This window comes from Ooceraea biroi, chromosome 1 (assembly GCF_003672135.1).
Source record: "Ooceraea biroi isolate clonal line C1 chromosome 1, Obir_v5.4, whole genome shotgun sequence".
Classification (NCBI taxonomy): domain Eukaryota; kingdom Metazoa; phylum Arthropoda; class Insecta; order Hymenoptera; family Formicidae; genus Ooceraea; species Ooceraea biroi.
In genome coordinates this window covers 9,080,206-9,108,184 of record NC_039506.1, presented here as the reverse complement: position 1 = coordinate 9,108,184, position 27,979 = coordinate 9,080,206, and the positions used below count along the sequence as shown (strand labels likewise).

The 27,979-nt window shown below is 36.1% G+C and overlaps 5 protein-coding genes, 3 long non-coding RNA genes and 1 pseudogene across 9 annotated transcripts; 5 read left to right on the top strand and 4 right to left on the bottom strand.

Annotated features, from left to right (window-relative positions):
* Window positions 1–2: 2 nt before the first annotated feature.
* Window positions 3–9,822, top strand: LOC113562454. The gene is made up of 3 exons (XR_003406919.1): window positions 3–450; window positions 2,429–2,432; window positions 9,811–9,822. It is a non-coding gene; the product is annotated as an uncharacterized LOC113562454 (long non-coding RNA).
* On the bottom strand, window positions 285–2,436 carry LOC105282780. Of its 2 annotated transcripts, XR_894576.3 has the most exons (3): window positions 2,344–2,436; window positions 1,832–2,202; window positions 285–1,701 (listed from the first exon to the last, which is right to left on the bottom strand). It is a non-coding gene; the product is annotated as an uncharacterized LOC105282780 (long non-coding RNA). The 2 variants fall into 2 exon arrangements; XR_894575.3 differs by lacking the exon at window positions 2,344–2,436 and having other exon boundaries at window positions 1,832–2,337.
* On the top strand, window positions 2,914–9,540 carry LOC105282781 (annotated as a pseudogene).
* Window positions 9,823–10,557: 735 nt separating the features above from the next.
* On the top strand, window positions 10,558–13,450 carry LOC105282778 (actin-related protein 3). The gene is made up of 6 exons (XM_011345004.3): window positions 10,558–10,720; window positions 11,235–11,415; window positions 11,503–11,817; window positions 11,896–12,210; window positions 12,304–12,522; window positions 12,602–13,450. Exons 1-6 carry the CDS (start codon window positions 10,677–10,679, stop codon window positions 12,779–12,781), a joined length of 1,254 nt encoding a protein of 417 aa, XP_011343306.1. The 5' UTR covers window positions 10,558–10,676; the 3' UTR covers window positions 12,782–13,450.
* Window positions 13,039–16,517, bottom strand: LOC105282779 (transcription factor 25). The gene is made up of 8 exons (XM_011345005.3): window positions 16,073–16,517; window positions 15,576–15,970; window positions 15,107–15,335; window positions 14,779–15,032; window positions 14,378–14,684; window positions 13,997–14,290; window positions 13,710–13,903; window positions 13,039–13,525 (listed from the first exon to the last, which is right to left on the bottom strand). The coding sequence occupies exons 1-8, from the start codon at window positions 16,202–16,204 to the stop codon at window positions 13,501–13,503; spliced, it is 1,830 nt and encodes a 609-aa protein (XP_011343307.1). The 5' UTR covers window positions 16,205–16,517; the 3' UTR covers window positions 13,039–13,500.
* Window positions 16,518–16,711: 194 nt separating this feature from the next.
* LOC105282787 (leucine-rich repeat-containing protein 59) lies at window positions 16,712–18,819 on the top strand. Its single transcript, XM_026972006.1, has 6 exons — window positions 16,712–17,114; window positions 17,457–17,516; window positions 17,586–17,708; window positions 17,853–18,054; window positions 18,130–18,330; window positions 18,409–18,819. Exons 1-6 carry the CDS (start codon window positions 17,013–17,015, stop codon window positions 18,705–18,707), a joined length of 987 nt encoding a protein of 328 aa, XP_026827807.1. The 5' UTR covers window positions 16,712–17,012; the 3' UTR covers window positions 18,708–18,819.
* On the bottom strand, window positions 18,073–18,835 carry LOC113562453. Its single transcript, XR_003406918.1, has 2 exons — window positions 18,718–18,835; window positions 18,073–18,593 (listed from the first exon to the last, which is right to left on the bottom strand). It is a non-coding gene; the product is annotated as an uncharacterized LOC113562453 (long non-coding RNA).
* Window positions 18,836–19,127: 292 nt separating this feature from the next.
* Window positions 19,128–24,989, top strand: LOC105282775 (DNA excision repair protein ERCC-6). Its single transcript, XM_026971987.1, has 15 exons — window positions 19,128–19,456; window positions 19,653–19,897; window positions 20,010–20,344; window positions 20,422–20,490; window positions 20,630–20,759; window positions 20,978–21,130; window positions 21,315–21,442; window positions 21,652–21,806; window positions 21,984–22,298; window positions 22,385–22,573; window positions 22,658–22,807; window positions 22,894–23,004; window positions 23,077–23,280; window positions 23,647–24,427; window positions 24,712–24,989. Exons 1-15 carry the CDS (start codon window positions 19,355–19,357, stop codon window positions 24,864–24,866), a joined length of 3,222 nt encoding a protein of 1,073 aa, XP_026827788.1. The 5' UTR covers window positions 19,128–19,354; the 3' UTR covers window positions 24,867–24,989.
* Window positions 24,908–27,921, bottom strand: LOC105282776 (NEDD4-binding protein 1). The gene is made up of 5 exons (XM_011345002.3): window positions 27,642–27,921; window positions 27,216–27,553; window positions 26,419–26,911; window positions 26,093–26,302; window positions 24,908–25,808 (listed from the first exon to the last, which is right to left on the bottom strand). The coding sequence occupies exons 1-5, from the start codon at window positions 27,752–27,754 to the stop codon at window positions 25,598–25,600; spliced, it is 1,365 nt and encodes a 454-aa protein (XP_011343304.1). The 5' UTR covers window positions 27,755–27,921; the 3' UTR covers window positions 24,908–25,597.
* Between the last annotated feature and the right edge of the window lie 58 nt (window positions 27,922–27,979).

Genomic DNA, 27,979 nt, shown 5'->3' with positions numbered 1-27,979 from the left:
TTATATATTTAAGAAAAAGATGTTGCAAAATGTAAATAAGAACAATTCTAAAATAAAGTAAGTTTTCGAAATTAAAAAGTAGCAAATAGATAATTCATGCATGCTTTATTAAAAATAATAAAGAAATACATTTTTTTTTCTTTTGTAATATATATGTATGAGATTATTTTTGTTAGACATAGAAATACATATATCACAGAGTTTTTTTCATATATAATCTCATATATATTATATATGCCATTTACAATGTGCTAAGATAAATCAGAAGTAATCTCTTTATAGTACATTTGTTAAATATTTAATTTATTACAAAGAATTCTCATATCCGTACGCGAAAAATTACATCTTAATCAAGATTTATCTTGCATGCAGTTTTCACACAATACGTGAATGCATTAAAATTTCTGTGAAATTAATTTCGCATTTTACTAGTCAATTAATATTCGTAAAGTTTACAAACAAATATTATCTATACATAAACATAACTATACATAAACAGTCAAAAATTTCTTTCTTAACTCCTATTTTCATAATTTATATTTCAGTCATACTATTTATTATATTCATTTTCCTAGAGAATTGCGAATATTTCTAATTTATTTTAAAGGTATATTTCATAGTCCTTTGCTATCTCATATTTCTTGACAGCTTTCTTCTTATAAACATTTCTATTTTAATAAAATTATGAATTTATAGAACAATGTGCACAACATGTTTATGATATAAATATTATAAGATAAAATTCTTAAATAATATTCAGATGGAACTGCCACATGTTCCTCTAATTATGACAGTCTAATAAATATAGATATTAATAATTGACTCGACAAAAATTCTGTTATATTTATAAATAATTCGTATATTATCGATATATTATATTCAGTATCATATATATATATATAGGATTTTGTAAAATGTATGACACAATTATACTAATGTCCGTCAACAATTAACACGTATATGTAGTCTAAATATAATTAGATATATACAGTCCATGCTCATGTTTTCTCTGCTAGATATCTTTGTATATCTTTATATTTGTTAATTTATTACGTTAAATAAGAAGAGAGTACATTCAATCTTCTACGTTTCTGTTAAATATATAAGTCTTACAAGAGCTCATATTCAATCTTTCTATTAAATATCTCACCGCATCTGCTGAATATAGAAATCTTCCAAGACCTTATATCTTTTCCCGTTTCCGCCAGACATTTCCCTGCGTCTGCTAAATATATAAATCTTACATCATGAGTTTACATCACCTCGTCCCGTTTTGATCATAAATGATTATGTTGGTCTACGTCGTTCCCAAATTCAATTTCTAATTGTAGTCTGTAATCCATGGCGACAAAGACGATGACCAGGAGCACTGGCAGGCGGAATCGTGACTGCCAGCCGAGCTTTAGTATGAACATCAGAGAACGGTGAAGAGTACCACCATTCCCCAGGAAGATCTCAGACGGCATCTTTCGCATGACGATGATAGCCTGTTTGCAAGGGGCTCCGTCAACGCTGCGTACTTTACTCCAGTATATTCTGCGAACTAGACCTCCTCCAGCGATGGAAGATGAAAATATTGATCATTAAGGATTCGGTCCAACTTCAGCTGCTCTTCACAGATTTAACAATCTCGCTACCAACTTATATTTCCTAATGATCAACTTCACGCTGATGATCAAATACGTGCTATACTGTCATAACCTGTTAAATTAAAAACTTGCATGAATTCACGAATAGACGTGTAACTCGCTAATTTTTATAAATATATATCGTTCCCAGTCGCACTAAATAAATACATAATAATGCGTAATAATTGTAGAATGTCGCTAACCTTGTCGTGCATTATCCTCGCGTTTGTCGATTCGTATCTGCGCTAGGCGCTAGACCTTTTTCTCGTACGAACACGTTCAGCAAAACTACATTCGAAAGGAAATAGTGCACATACGTATGTGGACGTTAGACGTTTTTTTGCAAAACCGGTAATGCAAGATAATTCGTTCGTCCGAGTATTCTCTTGTGTACGTACTTTCTGCGTTTAGAGAAAAAACGGATATATGTGCAAGTTTACAGGTAAAAGGGACAGGCGGAAAGGATGTAGCACGGAAGGGACAACGAAAACAAAGAAACTCGAGATCTCCTTTCTTGGAACTAGGCTACATGTCATACTTCCTACGCAAACCGACATAAATACATGATCGAGCACTGAAAGGAAGAAAACGAGATTTAGAATTGAAATATCATGCAGGAAGTTCAGCTTCAGCTACAGAAAAGAATCTCTATTCTGCTATCGTAAAGCATAATATTACAAAATATCGAGCACTCTAGTACTCAATTACTACTCACACTTGGCCAATGCCGTATATTTCAGTATATCGCAGTATATCAGGCATCGCTAAAATGCACAAAACGATACACGCCGCTGAAACAGTATAGTGGCGCCAGCCGTGATTCCTTTTACGAGACTCGCAGCGATCGGCGCGTACTGTTTTACCGACGCGCCTTCGAAAATGTAAAGTACAATTTCTCATTTATTTTTGTTCTAGAAAATTGAGAGAAAAAGGAGGAACATTTCTTGAAACTGTTGGAAAAGCTTAGATACCTCCATGGAAGATAGAGAGGAGGCCGATCGTAACACTTTCAGAATGACCGTAAAAATATATGCTTGATATGACCTCCTAATATGAGGTTTGTTCTTTTCAGCTGCACTGGTACTGCACTAGTTTTGAACTAGAACTGGCGAGGATAGCGAAACTTTCGCTGCGAAAGTTTTCATAGGTGCAGAATAGTGCAGGAATACAGATAGGAAGGGAAAGAACGCCACAGTGCAGAAATCAACATGGCGCAGTACATAAATATTAAAACAAATCTCAAATCAAATCAAATCTCTAATTTTTCTCTGTTAATTCATTTATTAATTATTTCGGATTACTTTCTATTATTGTTGGTTTTATGCGTATTTTTAATAAATAAAAGATCTTTTATTTATTTATTTATTGAACCGGAGTGAGAATCCTCTGGTACAAGTATACAAAAATAAGTTAGATATCAGTTGAGAAAATCTCGAGATTGTGCAAGTAAAAAAATACGCATAAAACCAACAATAATAGAAAGTAATCCGAAATAATTAATAAATGAATTAACAGAGAAAAATTAGAGATTTGATTTGATTTGAGATTTGTTTTGATATTTATGTACTGCGCTATGTTGATTTCTGCACTATGGCGTTCTTTCCCTTCCTATCTGTATTCCTGCACTATTCTGCATCTATGAAAACTTTCGCTATCCTCGCCAGTTCTAGTTCAGAACTAGTGTAGTACCAGTGCAGTTGAAAAGAACAAAGTTCTTCTCTCTATCCTCCATGATCTTGAGGAACAATTGAATTAACCAAGTAAAGAAATTTTATTTGAAATGTCAGAGGAAGTGTTGAGAGAATTAGAAGCAGCAGCACAAGTTGTTCTGGTGAGTCAAGCTACTGATTTTCTTTGTTTTCTAAATAGATCATTATAATTTAAGCTGAAATTTCTCAGCGGATGAGTACGCGCGTTAACCTGAAAAAGGATATGCCTCGTTTCCCCTGATTTTGTTCAGAAGCTCGTGACAATATACTATTATAAACCTTCGTGTTGAAATTTAATATAATTTTACGCAAAGATTACACGCAATAGCAACAAAAAGAAATATATTGAAACGCAAAATATAGAAGAAATTAACAACAGCGCATACGCTCTGTGTGCCACGTGCTGGCGACAAATTAAATGTTCTCGCGCTTTCGTTTTTTAAATGAACAAGTCTACTATATATCTAATAATGAATACAAACTAAAATGCTCTCGCCTTGTTACGCATACACGAACTTATATCTAAGAAAAAGGTTTACTTATCTTTTACACGCTGCACGCTTTCTGTATCGGTGAGCTGAGTGAGCTCACCCGTGACCGGCCTACCCAAAGGGAAAGAGAACCTTCGCCGCGCTACGCAAGCATTTATACCGAATTAATTAAGGCGTGTTTCCACATAATTAGAGAATAGACAAAACTGTAAGAGGGCGCCAGAATTACTATTTCGAACACTTCGCAATATTATTATATATATAACTCAAATTTATTAGCAAAAGCGTCACGCTTTATCGTGCCAAAAATAATTCATTGTTTAAAAAATGTTATTTTAGGGAGTTAGGATATTTGCAAGTATTATAACCCATTTGTGTCTTTTTAAATCTTAATTTTTAATACAAATTTCTTATATATTCCTGTATACGCATATGTGTATACACATGCATTTCTCAAAGAGGCAAAACAAAATGTGATTTGAAAACTTTTTAAATAATGATACATATATGTGGCAATATCATACTATATGAAGCAAAGCAAAGCTCTAGTTATTAATACATGATTTTCTGATCAATAATTGCTTTTTAGGCACCTCCAAATCTAATTTCTGCAGAACAGCGTCATTCAGCAGAAACTGTTTTTTTGAATTTTCGTAAAACAAGTTCGCCTTATCAATTATGTCGACAAATTTTGGAATCAAGTACTGTAGATTATGTACTGTTCGAAACAGCTGGCTTGATAAAGACAGCTATGATACGAGAATGGTCCTATATACCGTCAGACATCTATTCGTTGATAGAATATTTACAACATTATGTTATAAGCAGACCTACTGTGGCACCTTACGTCAGAGCAAAAATACAAGTTATTGCAATTTTAATCAAAATACTAAGCTCACACGACTTTGGCGAACAGAGAAAAAAGATGCTAGATATGGTAGAAACTTTAATTAGAAAAGGAGATTTACCAAAGGTAAATAGATATTAATAAAAAGTTAATACAGCATACAGCAAACACGAGAAGGAAAATTTCGTTTCATATTTTTTTTATAATTGCAGCAAATTTTGGGATGCAATATTTTATCTGCAATATTACAAGAGTATGCAATGAATTAAAAAGCCTCTGATATAGGTCGAACGTGGGAATGGCATTCTAAAGAGAAGATGGAATTTGAAAGAACAGATATGCAGCGGATCTTTAAATTTTGTGTTGAGATGTTTGTTGAATTAACAGAGAAGCTTATGGAAGAAGAAACATCCTTTGTGAAGCATTTACTTGCTATTGCAGAAAGTATGCTCGTTTGGGGATATTTTCCCGAAAATTATATCCTTTTATTATCAGTACTTATAATAATACTTGTTAATGCAAAATTGTTGCACATTTAAAAAGGAATGTTGGTCATTGTGGCTTCGTTTAATTTGTGACTTATATTTAGCATTCAGTGTACTTTGTATATTGAAAAAAACGCGAGTATGTTAATAGTAAAATACTAATTTAACACTAAATATAGGATTGAGAAAATTAGTATGAATATATATTCTGGAGTTATTTGGATGCATACCTTAACTTCATTGCACTGCCTATAAGATTCCTGACCATGTGTATGACTCTGTCTGAATCTGCAGATAATCCGCTGAGAATGTTTCAGTATGGCGGGACGTAATATTAGATCCAATAGTGCTAAATGTATTTTTTATGGTATATTTGAAAATACGCAATAATCTACAAATTGCGCATCACGCCATGAATTGTCTAGTACAATTAGCAAGCCTGCATGGCACAGTCATGTTTTCCGAGCACGACAAACTGAAATACTTGACGAATTACATGGAGAGATTTTTGACGTTAGTAAGAAGCATTGATATTAATAATCAAGAGGCGAGTGGGATCACCAATATCATAAGAAAGATCAATTGTTATTTTCAAAGTTCGTTCAATTTCCTTCCGAAAGCTTTATATATATTATACGTGCAAGAAGTGACGAGGCTGACGTGCCTATTTATAAACTACTGTACAAGAAGAATCGGTAATTCTATCATCATACATATATATCGCTTTCTCTAGTCTCTTCAAATGAATTTGTCCAATTAGTTGCATAGTACTTGATGTAGTCCATTATATTAATATTAACATATTGCGAATATTATATGTACGATTGATAATTAGCGTTTTGTAATACTTGCAGATATACTCTGATGATCCTTTATACATGGAGGCTTTGGAACGTATGTTGGGAACATTGTTAACTAATTTCTATCCGACAGCAGAACTGTACGAAGTGAGCTCTTCACAAATATTTCAATCGTACATCCAGTATCGCTTATCACGCATGCGTGAGAATGCAGAATCTTACGACAAAAGGGAAGATAAAAAAGAAATAGCAGAAGTGGAAGAAGATGATAGAATTAAATTTGATAATCAACTACAAACGATTGGTAAATAATACTATCTTAGAATGTTTGTAGTGCACAAACGTGTGCGTGTAAAATTACTTTATTAAGCGTGTACAACGCCTTTTTTTATTCCAGGTGCCTTTGGTAGACAAACCGCGACTTACTCTTTGTCTTTATTAACGGAATTACTCGAAAAGCGAATACAAAAATTATGTGACAACTTAAACGTATTGGTAGGGCAAAAGAATTCCTTATCTCGACCAGATTCTATGGATGATTTGTATGAAGAATTACATTGGCTCATTTTGATAATGGGACACGTGCTTTGTGTGGAATCGGAGGACGAACCCATATTAATACCTTTAGAAATTAGGCGTTGCAGTATGAACCAGGTTTGTAAGGAACAATTATTGTACTTTTGCATTCTAGATTAAGAAGAAAGAGTATCATATTTATCTTGTATACGTATTCCAGTCGCGAGACGGGCAAGTTGACGTGAACCGTACATTGGAGTTTCTAGTGTCTTCACAAAACGTTCAACTGGATTTAAACCGACCTATATGTTCGATCGATCCAGTTATTCGATTGATCGCGGATGTTTTCCGCTTATGTGCCATTTAAAAAACTCTTATATCATTGAAGTTGGAAAATATACTCAGTCCTGAGTTGAGCAGCACGATAATTTGGTTCTTACGTAGAATCTCGCAAAGCTATCTTTTGCCACGTGAAAGATATGCCAAGATAAGCACCACAATTTTACAAATATTCGATGACGATACCCCTGGTGTGTCGTGGACAATGGACTTCCTTCTGGACAAAGTAATTTACAATATCAACGCTTTTAAAAGCGAACCCACAATAGTTCAGGAAACCATAAAATTACTAATATCACTTGTTGAATCGAAAACTAAGTAAGTATAACATACGAGATGCATTGACATGATATTTGTATTAACAATTTATTTAGGGATAACGTTGCAAAAGATACACGTAGCGTTAAAGTAATCGTTATAATAATCTCCAATGAAGATAATCTAAAACTGAATATTTCAGAGCCTCTTACTTATTGAAATCGGAACAATTCAAATATATCATCGAGTTAGCTACGAAAGGACAGTATAATTGTCCGCAAGTTGTTAAAAGAGGTTTAATGCATGCAGTGGTCCAAATTGGTGTCATGCTGCAAGACATGAGTACAATTAACAAAAGTGATACAAGCGATACAAGTATATCTAACGTAAAACAGACATTGTGGTCGCAAACTTTAGAGTCCTTGCAGCACAGATGCACACAGCTAATTTCCAGTGATAACTTTATGTCGTCTTATTATCAGGAAGAGATTAAAATTCAAATCATAGACATATTAGAATCATTTATAGGTAATTTTTTTTCAAATATTCCCTTCAAATTGGATATCAAGTTTGCACAATTTGTTCGATTTGAGATAAAAAATTTATCCTGTTTAAATAGGCATAACAGAAGGCGTGAAAGGTCCGGTGATGGAGCTAGTGTTCCAACATACCTATCCAATATTAGCCGCACTACCAAAATTGTTATCCTTGTATCACAATTATCAAGAGATAGTGCAACTAATATTAGAGTTATTTTGCAAATACACAAAGGCTATCTTATTTCACTTGTCGGAGGTAAATTTTATACTATCTGCTCTTAATTATGCTAATCAATTTATATAATTCTAAAGATTGTGATAGAATTAATGTTTAATTCTCGTAATTTCATTTATAGGCTAATAGTGAGCGCGTGTACGAAGTGTGTTTGGAAACGATACAAACGTATGCACGGTGCAATAGTAATCGGCTTACCGTAGATTCTACTGCAGAAGAGGACAGTTACCACGATATCTTATTGCTCATGCAATTATTAACTAATGTATTAAGTAAAGATTTATTTAATTTTAATTATGACAAGCAAAATCAATGCCATCAAAGTCCATTTAAAGCCAAATCCACACCTGCCGACCTTTCCTTTTATGGCTTAAGCATAATTATGCCTTTAATGACGATGGATCTGTTAAAGTTTCCGTCGCTGTGCTTGCAGTAAGTAAAACTGTGTTACTACAAACCGATTGTATCTTAATGATGAGCAATGTGTCATAAATATCATTTGCAAATTTATTTTTTATTTTTTATAGATATTTTAAAGTGATATCATACGCATGCCGTATATCCCCTGAGAAAGTATGCTTGGTCCTTACAACGCCAATCTGAACGATGCGGAAATACTAAAATCTATTTTAAATATTCCAAACAGTCTCCCGAAGCTATTACAGAAAGGAGATATTTTCATTCTTGATCGCGATTTTAGAGATGTCAAGCCACTTTTAGAAAAAAAAGGTTTCGAAGTACTCATGCCTGCATTAAAAGGAAAAAGATCGCAATTACCTACTGACGAATCTAACGAATCACGTTTTGTCACAAAGCTTCGCTGGGTAGTTGAAGCTGTTCATGAAATAATGAAAAAAAATACAAGTTATTAGACCAAAAATTAGACAACAAAATGCTTCCAAACGCCAAATTATACTTTCAGATTGCATCATTTCTGCACAATAAGTTTGGGAAACGTTTAAATTCGGATCATGACCTCACAGACGAAATTGTGGATATGATGAAACTACGCAGATACGAAAAAAATACTCTATTTGCCAAGGTCGAAGCCAAAAAATGGATACGACGAAAGCTTCCTTTCTGTAGTTTAACATCAAAAGACTTACTGGACTTCCCTGAAATGACTGAAGGAGACTTGAAGATTTTATTTACAGGTTCTTATCAGTTATCTCAAGCTGTATCGTATTTAGCAGAAATGATTGATGAAGATGGTACGGTTTATTTACAATATCAGAAGGATCACATCAATATATTAAAGGTTCTTGTAAAATCTCGACATATAAGTAGGAAAACATATCGTTGTTTTGTTGAGTATGTTCCTAACAGAAATGGATATTCTGGTATATCACGTTATTGCTGCGAATGTCCAAATGGTAATCGAACGGTTGGATGCTGCTCTCATGTAGCAGCGGTCATTTATTACCTTGCGCATGCAAGATATTTATCGAAAATTGTGAGACCAGCTGAAAAACTCAAAACTTTTTGATACAGTCTTGGTGGATCTAATAATAAATGAAGATAGTGATGAGGATTAAAGAATAAATTGTGTGTTCATTACAATTATTTTATAATAAAATTGAAATCCTTCGCGATCTTTAATTAACCATATAACTATATGACACTAATAAAAGCTATATAGACCCTGCGGATGTATTTTATGTGATTTTCATGAATAATAACGTCAAAAAAACGAAAAAGTTGGTTTATGGTTTTTTTCATACTGTTGCACCACGGATACATGGCTGTTGATTTTTTGATAGGTAGGTTTGTAGTAGAGCATTGTATAGAAAAAAACTTATGATTGTCGCTCTAAGGGAACATGTCGAAAAAAATTTTTAAAACTAATATTTTTAAAAAATTTGAATTTCGCGCCAAAATCCAGTTGATACATAGTCCTTTATTGGTCTTGAGGCCCTGCATCTACCAGTATTTTTATAAATAAATATCTCTAAACACCACTGAGATATTCGCAAAAATCATGAAATCACATTTATTAACATAACTTCTAAAAAAAGTGATTCCCATGTTTGAAACTTGGTGTACTTAAATCTCATATAGGGAGCTAACTTTGAGCCAAGTGTCATCAAAATTTACGCCTGGGGCCGATTCACCCTACATACCCTGCTAGAGCTTTTGTCGCTTGTACGAAAATTCTTAATGATTAAGTAAAGCGGTGTTCAACAATTGTAAAAATAAGATTAAATAAAAACTTTATTTAAACACGTAATTATTTTTATATTCGTGGCAATAAAATATACTAACGATCAATCACCACCGTATTTTCGTATTTGTTCTCCCGCGTTGCCTGAAACGGTTGGAATGGCGCGACGTGAACACTTTTGAACTTACGGACAATAGGTATTGCGGAAAGGATGTTTAAGCATGTAAGCCTTTTATTGACCGATTTATTACACGTTACCACTTACAGTGAGCCTAGCGAAAATTCGAGTAATTATAATATATAATATTTATAATAAATATATACTAGTTACAGCATCGATGCACGTTTTCCGATAGCAAACGATCAAACGAAAACACTTTTTTTTTTCATGTAATAGTCGCCTTACAGACAAGTACACGAAACTTACATACTTGGTACAGAGATCCGCATCGTCGTTTCAGCATTTTTCTCACTACTTTCCTTGCGATGATGATTCCCAACGATTTTTTTACTGTGAAACTTGGAGTAAACGCCATAGTGGCGCGGCGGTACGCGCTCCGAGAGGCGTGGTATCGGTCAAGCGCGGTGGCTTGATGGTTAGCCACGACCGTCGTCGGCACGGTGTCTGTGTTTCGCCGGGATAAGCGGTCGTCGCGGAGGCCGGAATCATGCTCGGACGTCTGCCTGCGTGCGTCATCGACGTAGGCACAGGGTAAGTGCAACCCCCCCGTGACCGACGAGAGGAGCGCGGTGGATCGCCGATTCAGGGGTGGAGCCGATTAGGTTAGGTTGCCGACTGATCTGTCAATGCGATGACACACGCTAAAGATAAACCGCTCGGCAAAGTGCGGTCGGACCTCCCTGATGATTCACGTGCAACCTAGATTAACTTTCATCCTGGAAAATTTGCTCTATGATAAATTATATTGATGAACGCACGATCGCACGCATTTAATGCTTTTCTATACCGTAATGTTCAATAATCAAGTATCTTTGTAATATCTTGAAAGTTTATCTTTCCGTTTGAACTATGTAATTCGGCTGCCTCGTGCCTAGATAATTTGACCGCTTCATGCTCGCAGAGAGCAGAAAGAAAGACATGATCGATGTCATGTAGCATTCTTGCACGCATACAGATATACTGGATAGTCTAACGCATCCGATTATAGATAAGAACACTCGCAAGATCCATCAGCTTTGCTAATGATCACTGAACTGTCTGGTAGGTATACGAAGTTGGGGTTCGCTGGCAATAAGGAGCCTCAATTGACTATACCATCAGCGATTGCGATCAAAGAAACGGCCAAGGTTGGTGACAATAATGCCAGGCGAATCACAAAGGGCGTGGAAGATTTGGACGCTTATATTGGGGACGAAGCCTTCGAGGCCACCGGATATTCAGTTAAAGTACTTATCCAGAAAATGTTATCTCGGATGGAAAGGAGATTACCTTCGGCGATTTGTACTAATAAATGTATGCTCGTTAATCTGCAGTATCCTGTGAGACATGGATTGGTGGAGGACTGGGACTTGATGGAGAAGTTCTTGCAGCAATGCATTTTTAAATACCTCAGGTCAGAACCCGAAGATCACTACTTCTTGCTGACGGAACCGCCACTGAACACGCCGGAAAATCGCGAGTACACGGCGGAGATCATGTTCGAGTCTTTTAACGTACCGGGACTTTACATAGCTGTGCAGGCTGTTCTCGCCTTGGCAGCTTCATGGACAGCTAAGAACGTGGAGGACCGCACCTTGACGGGCGTCGTCGTTGACAGTGGAGACGGTGTTACTCACGTGATTCCAGTAGTACGTACAGAAGCATGTGCCAGATCTGATTTTAAAATTCTAACATATTGCGGAACGTAATGATGCGTACTCTTACAGGCGGAGGGTTTCGTCATAGGCAGTTGTATAAAGCACATTCCCATCGCCGGTCGTGACATTACCTATTTTATACAAAGCTTGTTGAGAGAACGGGAGATCGGCATACCACCCGAGCAATCACTGGAGACGGCGAAGTCGATCAAAGAGAAATACTGTTACATATGCCCGGATATATCGAAAGAGTTCGCCAAATACGACAGCGACCCCACGAAGATCAAGAAGTACGAGGGCGTTAACAGTATCACGAAGCAACCGTTTGTTGTGGATGTTGGATACGAGAGGTTCCTTGGACCGGAAATATTCTTTCATCCGGAAGTAAGTTACGTGTAGATATGATTAATTGTTCAGTTCACTCACAGTCTTCAGTCGACTGTTCACGACTTGCATTTGTATTTATGAATATTTTAGTTTTCCAATCCGGATTTTACAACACCGCTTAACGAAATAGTCGATGATGTGATCCAAAACTGCCCAATCGATGTAAGGAGACCGTTATACAGTAATATCGTACTATCGGGAGGCTCTACCATGTTCAAGGACTTCGGTAGACGGCTGCAACGCGACATCAAAAAGATCGTCGATACGCGACTGAAGCTCAGCGAGACGCTAAGCGGCAGTCATATTACGGTGAATATATCAGTGAATAAAATTCATTCAAGAAAGACCTGTAACGCTTACTTTATTGAATGAATTTTGCTTGTTCCAGCCAAAACCGATAGACGTACGCGTGATATCGCATCACAAGCAGCGCTGCGCGGTGTGGTACGGCGGTGCGTTGTTGGCCAGCGACCCAGAATTCTACACGGTCTGTCACACGAAGAAGGCTTACCAAGAATGCGGTCCTGGTATCTGTCGTTACAATCCCGTGTTTCATAGTATGGTTTAAAAGTAATAAACAAGATCAGCACGCCGATTGAAATAATTCCCAGCGAGTGTTGTCATTCACTAGTGTAAGTCTCTGCCGGGCGATTTTCTTCCGCCTTCACTTGACGGCCGCGGAAAGCAATTAATAATAATAATTCGAGGATTCCGAATCGCTTGTAAGAAAGACTTAATCTCCTGTACTTCTTTTTATAAAATTCTACTGGTGTATTTGAGTTTGGAGTGCGAGTCCACGACGTTGCGCGAATTAATGTAACAGCGTTTTATTCGTATCTTTTATATTCGGTGCAATGATCGTTCGCGATATATGAACGATATACATGTATACAGTGTACATGAGATGCATATATAGGATTTACAGCGTATTCCATCTACTGCAATATAGATACTTCCACCATATTTCCAACGCGTACACATATATACACGATAACTTTTGATGTTACAATGATCGCTGATCGATTTAATTGCGTGCACGATGATGGCGGTATTGCCATACATATTCAGAAATTACTTGACTCTCCACCGATGAAAACTCCGGATTTGATATCGCAGCCACTTCTTTATACGTAAAATTAAATGATCCTGAAATGATCCCTACTGGATCACTGCTATCTGCTATCAGTTATTTGTATGTTCTTATATTTCGTATATTATTAAAACTGCACAATTTCTATAGGTGTTATTATCATTATCAAGTTCCACGTAATTAGGAAAGAGTTGCTACTATGCATGATCATCATTCTCCTCGCTGGAAAGAAAATCATTATAATTAATATCTAGCAGTTTTAGTTGCATTAAACCTCATTAATTTATTTAAAATAATTAATAAATTATGTTTAACATTTTATAAATTGCCTGTGTAGGCTGAGATAAGAAGAGAGCATAACTTTGTCTTTTGAAAAAATTATTTTTTTCCTTATTTTCATACTTACAATAAATTTAAGCCGTTTAAAGCAGCAGCTGCCGTCTCATCGTCGAGATTTGTGAACAGCGAGGAGAAAAAGAGAGAAACGAAATTTGAACTGCTTGGAGGTGCTCTGGTATTCATTGTAGGCCTCCTGTAAATGTCGATGCTGTCCGTTGGCGGTAATGGATCGTGCGATAACACCGGATTTTCATTATGAACCTGGAGCGAGCGATATATATACGACTTTTAATAAAAATATCTTATATTAATACATTTCGTTAGCTTAACGATATGCAAAGTATGGCACGTTACCTCTTGGACGATAACCGTAACTTCTTTCAAGTCCGCTAGTATGATATGCCTTAAAATATTTTTTGGTAGTCTCCCTTGATAGCGTTTTCCGCGCTTCACGTCACAGAACTTGACGTAATCGTCCTTGGACTCAACTCGATTCAGCACCGCGTGAACGCACTCTTTCAGCCACGGCAAGATGTCTGCCTCCTTCCAAAGGTGGAAGCTACGCAGCACGTATAAATTTTGCAGCTTCTCCAAGGCCGGTGGCGTGCTGGCTTGCGCTCGAGAGTTGAAAAATGCGTGATACATTACCTAGTAAATAAGATATTTCAGTGAAGTAGTCAATGTCTGCGGGCTCTCATCGTCATACTTTATCATCTATCTCGGAGCCCGCGATACCTTAGCGTCCGTTTGTATGCTGCACTTTTCCAGCAAGAGCGCGAGCACGCCCGGAAACATGATGAGAGCGTTTTGCAAAAGGTTGTCGGCGTCGGCTTTGTTTCCCAGGTGAAAGTGAGCCAGGGCCAGGCTGTATGCTATGTTCGGTAACTGGGATAAATTGCGGGAGCTCTCCCACAGATTGCAGAACTCGACGAACCACTTGTACTCCCTGGCTCGTAAGGCGTAGAAATCAATGAATAGGATCACCGCCAGTGGATCGGCATGATCCAACGACAGAAGTAGCTTGCAAAATTCCAAGCTCGTTCTGAAATTTCAATGTGACTCCCTCATTCTTTTTCATTCGTCCGATAATATTCTCTTCCGGCATGCTGCCAGCCGCGTATCACCACGACGCTCACCTGTAACAAGCCCGTCCGCCGACAAATCCAAGGTGTTTGAAGAGTACTATAAAAAGTGCGCGATTTTGTTGCTTCCTGTAATCCAATCTACACTGCGTGGTCGTTAGATTGAAGGACGGATGGAACGCGCACTCCAGACTGTACAAGGCTCGTTCGGCGAATTCCGCTGCCATCGCCAGATCCTCGCTTACGTTACACAATTCGGACGTCTGCAGGAGAGCGTCCACGTGGTAAGGGTGTGCATTTATTATGCTCTGGAACGGAGAATAGTTTAATACAATTATATAATAGAAGAATATAATCAATGTTATCTGTCACAGACACTCACGATTATATTTTCTGGATTTAAACTTTCAACAGCCCGCAGAAATTTCAATTGGATCTGTTTGTACGAAGAGCTGTGCTGGTATACAAAATATTGTGCATTCCCTGTATCGTCCATGCCATGATCGAAAGACATTGTCAAGCCGAATTTACCTAGTGGTGGCCAATTGTCGCGTGGACTGACCAACCACGTCTTCCTTAAGTGTCCGGAACGACCTCTGTTTCTTGTCTTGCTGCAAAAAGAAAGTTTTCTCTTGGTTACCCATGCATACGTTATCGACCTAGTCACAATATGTATATAAATTTAATTATTCTGTTTTTTGTCTATATTTAAAAACGATCATTATTAAATAATTTTATCTGTATTAAATATTTTTATCTGTAGTAAACAGCGCTAACAAAAATTTATATGTAGCAGAGCCTTAAGAAAACGTTACAGAAAATACAGCGAGATATGTAAGAAGCAGTTTCACCTCTGTTCGGCTTCCACAGTTTTACTGCCAAAGATTCTCTTTAATTCATTATACGGATTCAGATGTTTGTGCTGCACAATCAGTACGTCTTCCTTAGATTTATTATTAATCCATTGTGGTTCTAAAATTTGATTACTGCAACCTGCCACACTTGGCTCTCCCAACAATTTATTCACTTCCCATATGCTTCGTTCAACTTCATCCACACTGTCATTACTTTCCACATCGTGCTGCTGCAACTGCTGATTCTTAATATTCTCTGGCTTCCTCCGCTTCTTCTTCTTCTTCTTGCGTTTCATGTCGTTGCAATTTTCGTTGCCATCACTCGCAACCAGGTCCTCGTTATCTTGCTTATCACTAGTATCTTGCTCATCGTTGTCCGAGCTCTGACTTAACTGTTAAAAATTTTGAACCGTCGTGTCAGTAACATTGCTATTCGAACGAAAAATCGTAGATAATTCTGTGACAATAATAATGTGTAATTTATTATGACATACCACGTCGAAAACGTTGAAGGACTTGGACTTGGTGTCATTCGTCACTGACACCTCCGTGTCGCTGGCAGCTTCGTTATTTTCCTCGCGAATGGCATTGCCGCCGTAGATCCTCTTCATGTATCGCGTGGACATTTTGTGCGGACAATTATCTTGTAGGAAATATAAAAATTATATATTAAAATGCGCAATCAATTCTCCAAAATAAATAGAAAACGGACTGGTGATGTGTCTTTCTTGTGATCGTTCGTTCGTTCGTTAAGCTTCGTGAGTTCACTTTCACGATCTAATTGTATGAACGAAAATATTTTTCCAAAACTGTTATCTAAATACCCTTCGTGCTTCAATATTCCACAGTTTATTAACAAGCAAGTAATTTGGTCTGTTCTATCTCACACTTTGTCGTTCAATCATAAAACACACAACAGTAGAATGAACCTGTAGTTACCGGAAGTACCGACGGAGAACCCGAAAAAAAGATTGCGCGCTTGTGATTGGTGTAGTCGTCTAGGGAGAGAAATTTTTATATTTTATTTCACGCTCTCTGAATGTTAAATGAAAAGGGAAAATGTTATAAATAAATTAAACTGCTGTAAACTACAAAATAAATACATAGAACACGCAATTCTACATACATTTATATTTACAGAGTTGAGAAAGGAATAAAAGTTCGCACAGTTGTCTACTGCATAGTCCATGCTTTTCACCCACGTGAATGTTTGGTATCCCATGTGTCAAACGTTCCTGAATGTACCTTGCTTACGTGGGCAACTTGTGTGATTGTGGGCTATGAGCTCGAGGATAAACCACCTTGCACGGAGTATACGCGCAGGTTATCGCGTCTCATTGCGGTAATCGCAACCTGACGCTGCGAGCATACGGAACACGCCAGGCGGTTACATCTGTTTCCCTGTTCTGCACTGTACATTTTAAATTCGCAACAATGACCGTCAAGTTAAAACTGAAAGATGTGAAAGATAAATTAAAAGATGACTGTTTGGATCTCAGTTTATGCGACCTGGAAGAAGTGCCTGTGCGAGAGATCGTGAGTGATTTTTTTTCTTTTAACATAAAACGGGGCTAAATATATAATATATCATTTAAATAAATGTATTAATTTTGATATTATTGTATATAAGATCCTACAAAAGATGTTACTCCCAAATTTTTTAAACATTTTTTTTACTAAAGTAGAAGCAATTGTAAAATGTACAACTATTGAGTATTCATGAAAAATTTTTCAATAATCCTTTTTTTAAATATAAGCTTAAAACGATTTAACAATGAGTTTTTTAGTTATTTGAGAAGTAATTGCATATTATTTTATAAATTTTATTATATATATTCTTAAATATTCTCTATTAATAATTTGATATCATAATTTCAGGCATCCCTTAGAAAAGCTACCAATGTAAATCTATCGACTAATCTCTTGGTTTCATTACCGGTACGTATTATCAGTTTTACTCATGTATATCATAACTGTAATTTGTTGTTAAGGCAAAGTCTTTTACAGGCCAATTTTGTAACCTTGAAACAAATTGTAAAATTGGATCTTAGCAGAAATATGTTGGTCGAACTTCCTGAAAATTTTGGCGCAATGACTCAGTTGAAACATCTCGACTTGTATGCTAATAAGGTAAATTCATTTTATTGTTATAACAGCTTTTTTTATTTTTATATTATATTTATTTTATATTTTATTTTTTTTATTACTTTATATTAGAGTATCTTAAAATTGCAAACGAGAGATATATATATTTACGTAACAATTGACTTGCAGATTAGCAGATTGCCTCTGAGCCTGAGCGAATTAAAGAACTTGAGATGGCTGGACTTGAAGGAGAATCCACTGACCGAGGCTGTAGCCAGTGTTGCAGGACCGTGCAGTAACATGCGCGAGTGCCAAGCATGTGCTCGTAACATCGTCACCTATCTCTCCAACGTCAAGGTCATCATAGAGGAGGAGAAATTGCGTCGACTAAGTAAGTTTCACATTTTCAGGTAAATTGTTCACTGCCTAGCTTGAATTACGTACACTCTTACATTGTACGTTTCAGGTGAGACGGGAGAGGTAACAACAAAGAAGGAGAGCAAGAAGAAAAAGAAGAGGAACGCAGAGAAGGAGAGCAAGACGAGTGGAGGTAAGATTGAGTCCCAAACACAAAATACGGGCAATTCTCGGAACAACGATGATAACAATGCAAGATTGGCAGAATTGTCGTCCAACGTGTGCGCGCGTAAATCAGACAAAGCTACAGGTAATATAATTTTCACCCTTTCAATCCGATCTCTGATTTAACATCATCAATTGTTCGATGACTGCTGAATTATTTCAGGCACTGGGCTATGCCGATCTCTCACTTGTCTAGTCTTATGGTTCTTCGTGATCAGCTCGTTGCTCACTCTGGCACTAATGAGCCTCTCGTGGCGCTACGAAAAACAGACCGACACTTTCCTGCAAAACGCGCAATCGCTGTCCGGCCTGCCGCTGAAACACTATCACAAGCACATCACGGACTACCTGCAATACGTAACGAAGATCACGACTGTGCAGGTTAAATCGCTGGTGGATGTTGTGAACGGTTTCTACGAAACGCAGTTTCAAAGTAATACGAATGCGGAAAAGGAAATGTAAAGTCGTTTACCTGCTTTGATTGGAACGATGCATTGAGGGGACTCGCATTTAATGTCTTATAGTATAAGAACCTATTTTTATCACAAAATAAATAAATGAACAATTATCTCTGCGATAATGTATGTTATTGATTTTCTAATCTTATCCAACTTTATCGTTAATTAATCTTTTACGTGTCAAACGAGAACATCAAGCCCAAGACTGTGCTTATATGGTAAGAAACAGCCTATAATATTATATATTTATTTATAAATGTAAAAATGAAGAAAAACACGATTTTATATTAAATGTAAAATATATATTTTATTGTAGATACATACAGTTTTATCTCTGTTGATTTCCTCACTTTCTCGATTGAATGCCTAGTTCTAGCTAAGCTACAATATTATACACATGAAGGCGCGCTGATCTTCAGAATCGACGGACCCTTGCGACAGTTTCTACTGCGCGTCGTATCTATGGGCGAATTTACGTTTGCCGGATCACGTGAAGTATCAGGATAGCATAATTCACTAAGAGGATAACGGATTGAAGTGAGGTGCGGATTTGATTTTCGGAGCTAAGTTCGCGGTAGTAGAAAAACAGGTAACTCGATAAGTCTATAGAGAAAACGCAAAATCCTGCAGCTGTTGTGGTTATGTGGTTCCATGGCAGAGACAGGTAAAAACGATGGTGATGCATCGATCTGTAATGACAGCTATGCGGTAGAACGCATGCTGGACTATGAGCTTCACAATGATTTAGAGAAGGTAATCAAATATTATTAAACAATTATATATGATTCAATATTGCACAACACGTGTCATACGCCGCGTTTATGAACGTAAACGTCTTTTTCAAGGCATTTCAAAATATCAATTCAAAATTAATTAATTAAAAGTAATTATTTCGCCGAAAAGAATATCACTAATTATTAATATTAAAAATATGATAATATATTTGCAGATAGTACATGTTCAAACAGAGGAGAGCATTTTGCGAAAGATATTGGAGCATATTAAATGTGGTACGAATACGAATAATCAGCCACTAAAGGAAGCACAGAAGAATGATGGTCAGAATATCGAAAAAAATGAAGAAAATAATGGCAAAGAGAATCAAAAGACAATATTGCAAAAGCAGGTGGAAACTGGAGAGATTACTCCCTTCGAAGCTGTACTTAAGCAGTCAGTCTCGGAATCAGGAAAGGGGTATAACATTATGAATAAAATTTGATTTGTATTTAAAATCAATTAATTGATTCAAGTTAAAGCAAATTTATTCGAGTAGAGCAAAATAATTTATTATATTCTATATTAACAGGAGTGTCAATAAAAAATCTGAGTTGTCTGATCTTGAAAAGTACTTTAAGCAGCAAGCTGCTCTTGCAGAGCAAAGGAGAAAATTGAAAAAGACGCCTAAGAGACCTCCTATCAAAACAGATGATTCAGTGTCGGCCAAAAAAGTCAAAACATTATCCAGTACGGAAACAAGAGCTAGTAAAAGATCTCAAAAATCCAAAGTGAATGAAAATACTGAGGATAACATTCTACACGTCGCAGACAAAGCAGGTCCTTCAAGCATAATAAATGAAGCTGTACAGACAGACGTCAGTTCAGGAAGTGAATATGTTCCCAGTGATAAGGAAATCGATTCTGGTGATATTAATATACGATATGTGCAACTATGCTCAAAAATTACCTAATTATTAACCAGAATTGAAATTTTCTTTTAGATGTAGAAGATAAGGCATCCAAAAAACGAAAAATTTTGGTAAAATCAGGGTGTATGCGTCTAAAAAGAAGTACGTAATATGTAATAGTGAATTGATGTTATACTATTTCTGACATATTATTTAATTGTTTACTTGATCATTAGTTTATTATTTATTTTTTATTTTTACTCTCTTTACGACATATTATTTTATCTGAATATTTCTACAGCTCGGGACGATGGGGACAATCGGATATTCCAGCAAAGGATGGAAACAAACAGTTATCCCAAGGATGAAGCAATGCACAAAATTGATAATATCTTTAAGGTGCCACAAAGTATTTGGAAAAGATTGTACAGGTAAACAAGTTAATATTAAATAATTTTGGTAGTTCTTTAATATGCACATATATATCATAAATGTTTTTATAAAAATTATTTTTATTTATTGCTTCAATTAATAACATTTTTGTATTTAAATCAATATAATATCCGGCTTACAATTTGTTACAATTAGGGGAAAGATTAAGGATTTTTCAATAATTTTCTCTGTTTAATCATAAACTTTGTTCGTGCAGGTATCAAGGAGTCGCGATTCAATGGCTCTGGGAATTACATAGTCGCAAATTGGGCGGCCTGTTGGGCGACGAAATGGGATTAGGAAAAACCGTAGAAGTTATCGGGTTTCTTGCGGGCTTGGATTGTAGTGAGTTGCTCTCTCACAACGGAAGGTACAGAATATGTTCTTTAATATAGAATTAACATACGAGATCTGTAGAATATTTCTCAAAAGGAAGAATTTATATTATGCTATTTATATCTCATTTTTTAATTTCCGTTATTTTATATTTATCTATAATCTGAAAGTAGTATCGATATTTTAGTGCTTGAAAGATAAATATGTACGATTTGCAGATTCAGGGGTTTGGGCCCAACAATAGTTGTATGCCCTGCTACTTTAATGGAGCAATGGGTGAAGCACTTTCACGAATGGTGGCCTTTCTTTAGAGTCGTTGTACTTCATCATTCTGGTGGTTACAATGGTAGGCACAAATGTACCAAAATTCAATATTAAATTTAATATTAAAAGCGATGCATAATTGTCTGCGCGGCATTACCAATACATTATCAATATCAAAATACGCGAGAAATTTAATTCTGAACAGTTTAAAAAATTATACGTAAAACGCAAGACGTTACTTTTGTTTCTTTCTCTAAAATATGACTGTGATATTCGCGCTGTTTCTTTTAGGAGATCCAGAGGATTTGATAGAATCTTTACAAACCGGCGGAATACTCGTTACTTCTTACAACGGTGTCTTAAGACACAAAGATCTACTCGTGTCTAATCAATGGCATTACGTTATCCTCGATGAAGGCCACAAGATTCGTAATCCGCAAGCGAAGGTAATTGCGGGCTTTAACATTGGGAGAAAGAATTATTAAATTCCTTTTATACGTGTATATCATTATATTTATTCTCTCCATTATACATTACTCATTGGTAGTAATCAACAGAATAATTAAATTAATAATTAGTTTGAATTAAATTAAATTTGATTAGCTCGAATAATCGGTTCGCAGGTGAGCCTAGTGGTGAAACGATTTTCAACACCGCATCGATTGCTTCTAACTGGTAGTCCGATGCAGAACTCTCTAAAAGAATTGTGGTCTCTGTTCGATTTCATTCTACCTGGCAAATTAGGTACTTTGCCCGCATTTCTGGAACATTGCGCGGCCCCTATAACGCGCGGCGGTTACGCGAACGCGTCGCCGTTACAGGAGGCGACGGCTCTCCACGTGGCTACTATGCTGAAGGATACAATTGCCCCGTATATGCTCCGTAGAACGAAGGCCGACGTGAAGCATCATCTTACGTTGCCGGGGAAGAACGAACAGGTTTTCTTTTTATATTAATGTTTCTTTATATATTAATTTTTCTTTCCTTGTTATTATATAAATAGCGATTTCTTCTTCGATTTTAGATATTATTTTGCAGTTTAACGGATGAGCAGAAGAAGCTATATAAAAAATACCTCTGCTCTGAAGATGTATCCTATGTTTTGCACGAGAAGAATAGCAGCAGAAGATATAGAGCGAGATTCCTCATCGCGTTGTCAGCGTTGAGAAAGATATGCAATCATCCCGATTTGTTTTGGTACACCAGAGAGCTCGTAAGACTGCCGATTGCCACGCTAATAATTAAGGTATAAAAGTAATATATTAATTTATAACAGTAAATCCTGTTTTTATTTAAGGGTTCCGATGAAGATATCAATTTGTCCGACGAAATGTTAGAGAAGTTCGGTTATTGGAAACGTGCGGGGAAAATGACCGTGGTCCGATCTCTCTTGAAGATTTGGCAGAAGCAAGGACACAGAGTGCTACTCTTTACTCAAGGAAGACAGGTAAATGATATTTTTATCTATAGTAGAAAATATTAATTGTATAATATGTGTAAAGTGGAAATTACACTTATCTTTTTCTCATGCAGATGATGCATATCTTGGAATCTCTTTTGCAACAGGACGGATACACTTATTTGAGAATGGACGGAACGACCGCAATGTCTCAACGGCAGCAAACAATTCAAACGTTTAACAATGTAACGCATTAATTTGGTTGAAACAGTAAACAGTAAACATTCCTGTGTGACAATATTTTCTCTTTTCCGTAGGACTCGTCGTATTTCGTATTCCTGCTAACAACGCGCGTAGGAGGGCTAGGAGTAAATTTAACCGGTGCGAATCGAGTAATTATTTATGACCCTGATTGGAATCCAGCCACGGACGCTCAAGCGAGAGAACGCGCGTGGAGGATAGGTCAGAATAAACAAGTCACCATCTACAGATTAATCACTGCCGGCACGATTGAGGAGAAGGTGCGTATAGAAAATTATTATTGCATTTTACTTAATGAATTTTATTGATGTTGCATGATATAAAACACGTTTGTACATACAAAATTTAGCCTACCAAACGTATTAAGAATAAGTCGTAATTTTTATTAATTATTTTATTAAAAATATTAATTTTGTATATTATTATATTAAATTAAAATTAAAATAATTAAAAATTTTATATTATTTTATTAAATTAAAATTAAAATAATTAATTAAAAATTTTATATTATTTTATTAAAAATATTAATTTCTTTATTTTATATTGTGCCTTCACTGTTTTATTAATTTGCATATTACAACAAAGAACTCTTTGTAACCTCCATGCAATTCGTTTCTACTTCTTAGATGTACCACAGACAAATTTTCAAGCTACTGCTTTCGAACAAAGTCCTGGACGAGCCACATCAGCGCAGGTTGTTTAAGACGTCGGATTTGGTGGAGTTGTTCAATTTTAACGAGCCAATAGACGGCGAATCGTCCGAGTCTGATCGCTTGTTTAGGGAATCCAAGCTGACCCCAGTATCCAGCAACTTTTCTCTCAGCAAAATCGAGAAGATGAGGAGATTAGCTTCGACCATCAGCAAGAAGATCAGCGCGACTGCGAGATCGACTGTCAACGAAGATAGAAATCTAGACGACGGTTCCTGCGGAGGCAAACACGACGAGCAAAACAATAATTCGAGATGTGCCGAGACCCCCGCTGCAAACAATGATATAACTGAGGACCGAGCGTCACCATTCGAGCAAATCAACACGCAGAAGTCTCTACCTGCATGTATCGATGATTTAAACGCAAACTCTGACGACGATATTAATAAACAGAATGGTGCAAAAAGCAAAACAGACGAATCTGAGCAAAATGTAGCGCCGACGAGATCCGAAACTAGCAGTTTTCTAGAAAAAGAGAGCGAATCTGTTCTAAGTAATGATAAAACCAAGTCATCGTCTGATCATAGACGCAAGAGACACAAAAAGGGAAGGAAAAAGAAAAGCGTTTCCGCGATTTTCGAAGGAGAACGTGTCTCTTGCTTGCTCGGTCGTCGCCTGGGACGTTCCGATGGAAATGGACAACTGATTTCGACGACAGACGACGATTATGTATTGAAAAAGCTGTTTGCCAAATCAAGTAAGCGATACAATGCTTTTTAAAAATTCTTTATATTAATTTAGTTAGCAAAATCCACATATTATAACTTATAATACACGTGCATGTATTTTTGTGATTATGATATACACATCTTCAACAGAGCATACACATGAGATGATAATAATAGAGCTAAAATTTAAATTGTGCAATATTATCAATCATATATTTTTCTTAAACAAATATATTTAATTAGCACTTGCGATATTTAATTAAATTGTCCAACTGTAATTCTGAATCTGTAAAACTGTGTCTGTGTATTTCAGCTGTTAGTTCGGCCTTTCAACACGAAGCAGTATTATCAAACGCGCGTTACAACGATGACGGTGAAAACACGATGCAACGCTTTGCGCGCGAATCAGCGCAGGAGAGTATGGAGTTCGTTCGTCAGTCAGGGAAATTTTGCTGGAGACCAGCATAAAAAAAAAGATAATCCATCAATTCGTAATGGTAACATTTATATTTTTTGTTTTTATAAATTTTATTTGAATATAGAATCGTGTATGTTCTTCACATCTATTAAAGAATAATAAGGAATGCGAAAGAGGCCATAATTATATCCCAAATCAAATCAGATTCATACACATCTTTTTAACATTTTGCTTATGTTGCCAGTTATACAAATGAATAAGTAAGTAAATTGTGTAGCAAACAAGTGCAAATTACAAGAGCATTTTAAACGGCATTTCTCATAATTTAATAATATGTAGTGTTCCATCCCTTCTACAATCGCACTTTGAAGCATAACTTAATATCAATCTCAGCACTAATGAGTACTTTAAATAATTTACTCTTTATATATATAACTGGTTAAGTTACAATAATTATAAATTACGTGTAGCTTATCCCTATACATGTATAAATTATATATGTATTACCTTTAACTTGTAGTATGTTTCGCCGAAACATACATTCTTACAACAAAGCATAGAGATGATACATAAATTATTAATAACTATATCTTTAATTAAGATTTAAGAATTATTATTAATAAGACATTTATTATGCAACTGTACAGAAAAGAGAAACAAAAGGTGGAGTAAATGATAAAACTTTAGTACAAAATTTGCTTCTCAATAATGGAACATTAATTAGTTCTTGTTACGTCCCATTTATAAAAATATGTATTATATATAACACAAGTTTTAAATCTCACTTTGAATGTCGCAAAAATGTTTCAAGCTTAGGCCCGCATTTACCTAATGGGTCTTCTGGAAACATAATATAATCCCCAACGAACGTTGGCATTAATAAGCGATTCAGAATTGTATCGCGCCATTCTGGTTTCTCCTCATACAAATCTCTGTACTGATCTGAAGAAATCACAATCCCCTCACACTTTGTTGCATATTCCAAAATATACCTGCAACGAAAAACACAAATAGCATCTTTTGTTATACATATTTTTATATTAAAGGTAAACTTTTAAATATATTCATAGAAGATATATTTACAGACGGAAATATTTTATGTGAAGCGTATACGCGCGAGTGTTGAGATTGATAATTTGTACTTTTGTATAAAAAAAATAATTGCGATATAGGAACTTCACGCATATATATATAATTTATACCTCCTATGTATAGAATATAATAAAAAGTCTTATATTCTTAGTTTATGTAATAAAAATGTAGCAAAAGTTATTACCGGTCATCGTAGGGAGTGATTCGTTTGCCATTGATAAAACGGCTTGGCGTGAAAACGACCGTGCCCTCTTTGTATAATTTCTCGAGAAATAAGAATTGCCTTCTTCGGAAGTGATTTGGTAGAAAGACCTTTACAACGTGACCTCGCGATTTAAAGTAATCTACTACCAATCTAATGCCATCTTCCGAGAATTGTTGATTATTTGTATACCTAAGGTACAATCGCATAAGTGATAAGCAAAAATGAAATTATTTATTACTTTGTGTTAAGAGAATCCGATTATTATTAGTAATAATCGTGAGCAATAGAAAAAAATAGAATCATACATCTGCGCCACGTTACAGCCATCAACAATTATCTCCCTTAATTTATATTGTGAACTTGAACATTTGCTCTTGAAGTTTTCGCTAATTGTATAAGACTCAATAGTCTTTGGTTGCCCTTTGGTATATTGTACATTTGGACAAGCAGAGTTTGAATTTGCATTATTATCATTTCGTCTTTCAGCTCGTTTGCTTCGACCTTTCTTCGAATGTTCCATCACCTGTGTCATGGATTCACTAAGTGGTAATACAGATGTATCTGAATTGTATTTAGATATTTTTCGTTTTTTTGCCAGAAGTGCTGCATCCGTTTTCAGACATTCGAGATTCTTCATGTTAGGCTTCGTGTCTATCACAAAGTTTAGTCTTTTGTTTACCACATTACGATTGTGCCTTTTAGACTTGCTCCTGTTACTTTTGCTTGTGTTAGTTTTGTCCATAACTTTTCCTATACACGACCATAATTCAACCACATCGTCCTCCGCTTGCGATGGTGCTAAGTGTCACGAAATTGATCTCTTTAAAGGTGCCTGATTAGGTAAACCTTTCCATCAGAATTTTCTTAGTACATTTGCTATCACATCGCATATGCGTGACAAAGATCAATGAGATGCCAGCGTCATGCTTGTATGATGACAACCTATTTTTTATTTCTTTAAATAAAGAATTTATATCTTTTCTTTTTTTAAATTCTATTTTTTTAAAATCAAAAAAGTATGAAATGGACCAATGCCAATCCAATCAGGATAGTATCAATAGCAAAGGTACTAAAAAAATAGAAGGAGAAATGTATTTATTACCTATGTTTTCTCCATTGAGGAACTTTTGTGCACTCGAGGGCTGAGCTAAAGATGAATCATTATCCAGGAGTATAACCGATGGTCTCTTCCTTTTCTTAAGAGAAAGCAATATTTTGTTTTGCGGTTTGCGTTGCTGAGTCGAGGCTCTATCTGTGCTTGTGCTCTCGATAACACCGTGCGATGCACCTTCCTTAACCGCATCTTCATTGTCGCTGTTTATAATGATTACACTATCGCGCGAGGAAGAGGCATTGCGCGACGTGCTGCGCGTCAATCTCTTTTCGTTCTGTCTTAGTAGATCACCCACGATGTTCGTGAGCTCCTCTAGGTTCTCTAGGCTAATTCGGAAGAAACATTGATCTTTAATCTCTCTTACCTTCTTTCGCATATCACACGATGGAAATTCTATCACTAGCTGATCTTTACCTGTCCTTCAAACAAGATAATGGACTTTCGTAGCTTGGTGCCAAACTTGAGCGTAATCGACGTTTCTTGCTCCTCGTTCTCATGGATGGACCGTCATCGCTCATTGTGACCATGAATTCCGCAATACGAGTTAATAATAGTTAGCCGTCGAAAAAATTCGTAAAAATTATTTATCGCGCAAAATAATTATCAAAACAACATCTGACAACATCGCGTATGCGTATCCTCGTAAGGTTAGGACGAGCTACAAACTTTCGTCGCAAAATTTGAAGTAGCGATTAGTGGCTCCATCGCGAATTCCCTTCTGGAATTAAGATTCTAACCGACGCCGGTACTTA

Excerpts from the sequence above, each read along its gene's own strand:
- LOC105282787 (XM_026972006.1), top strand. The coding sequence starts at position 17,013 with ATGACCGTCAAGTTAAAACTGAAAGATGTGAAAGATAAATTAAAAGAT. Across the intron at positions 17,517-17,585 it reads ATCTCTTGGTTTCATTACCG|GCCAATTTTGTAACCTTGAA; the intron begins GTACGTATTATC and ends AGTCTTTTACAG. Across the intron at positions 18,055-18,129 it reads GGAGAAATTGCGTCGACTAA|GTGAGACGGGAGAGGTAACA; the intron begins GTAAGTTTCACA and ends TGTACGTTTCAG.
- LOC105282778 (XM_011345004.3), top strand. The coding sequence starts at position 10,677 with ATGCTCGGACGTCTGCCTGCGTGCGTCATCGACGTAGGCACAGG. Across the intron at positions 10,721-11,234 it reads GTCATCGACGTAGGCACAGG|GTATACGAAGTTGGGGTTCG; the intron begins GTAAGTGCAACC and ends ACTGTCTGGTAG. Across the intron at positions 12,523-12,601 it reads TAAGCGGCAGTCATATTACG|CCAAAACCGATAGACGTACG; the intron begins GTGAATATATCA and ends TGCTTGTTCCAG.
- LOC105282775 (XM_026971987.1), top strand. The coding sequence starts at position 19,355 with ATGGCAGAGACAGGTAAAAACGATGGTGATGCATCGATCTGTAATGAC. Across the intron at positions 19,457-19,652 it reads TTCACAATGATTTAGAGAAG|ATAGTACATGTTCAAACAGA; the intron begins GTAATCAAATAT and ends ATATATTTGCAG. Across the intron at positions 21,131-21,314 it reads TTGCTCTCTCACAACGGAAG|ATTCAGGGGTTTGGGCCCAA; the intron begins GTACAGAATATG and ends TACGATTTGCAG.
- LOC105282779 (XM_011345005.3), bottom strand. The coding sequence starts at position 16,204 with ATGTCCACGCGATACATGAAGAGGATCTACGGCGGCAATGCCATTCGC. Across the intron at positions 15,336-15,575 it reads ACTGTGGAAGCCGAACAGAG|CAAGACAAGAAACAGAGGTC; the intron begins GTGAAACTGCTT and ends TTCTTTTTGCAG. Across the intron at positions 13,904-13,996 it reads TTACGGTTATCGTCCAAGAG|GTTCATAATGAAAATCCGGT; the intron begins GTAACGTGCCAT and ends CGCTCGCTCCAG.
- LOC105282776 (XM_011345002.3), bottom strand. The coding sequence starts at position 27,754 with ATGGTCACAATGAGCGATGACGGTCCATCCATGAGAACGAGGAGCAAG. Across the intron at positions 27,554-27,641 it reads TTATCTTGTTTGAAGGACAG|CCTAGAGAACCTAGAGGAGC; the intron begins GTAAAGATCAGC and ends CTTCCGAATTAG. Across the intron at positions 26,303-26,418 it reads GGCTGTAACGTGGCGCAGAT|GTATACAAATAATCAACAAT; the intron begins GTATGATTCTAT and ends ATTGTACCTTAG.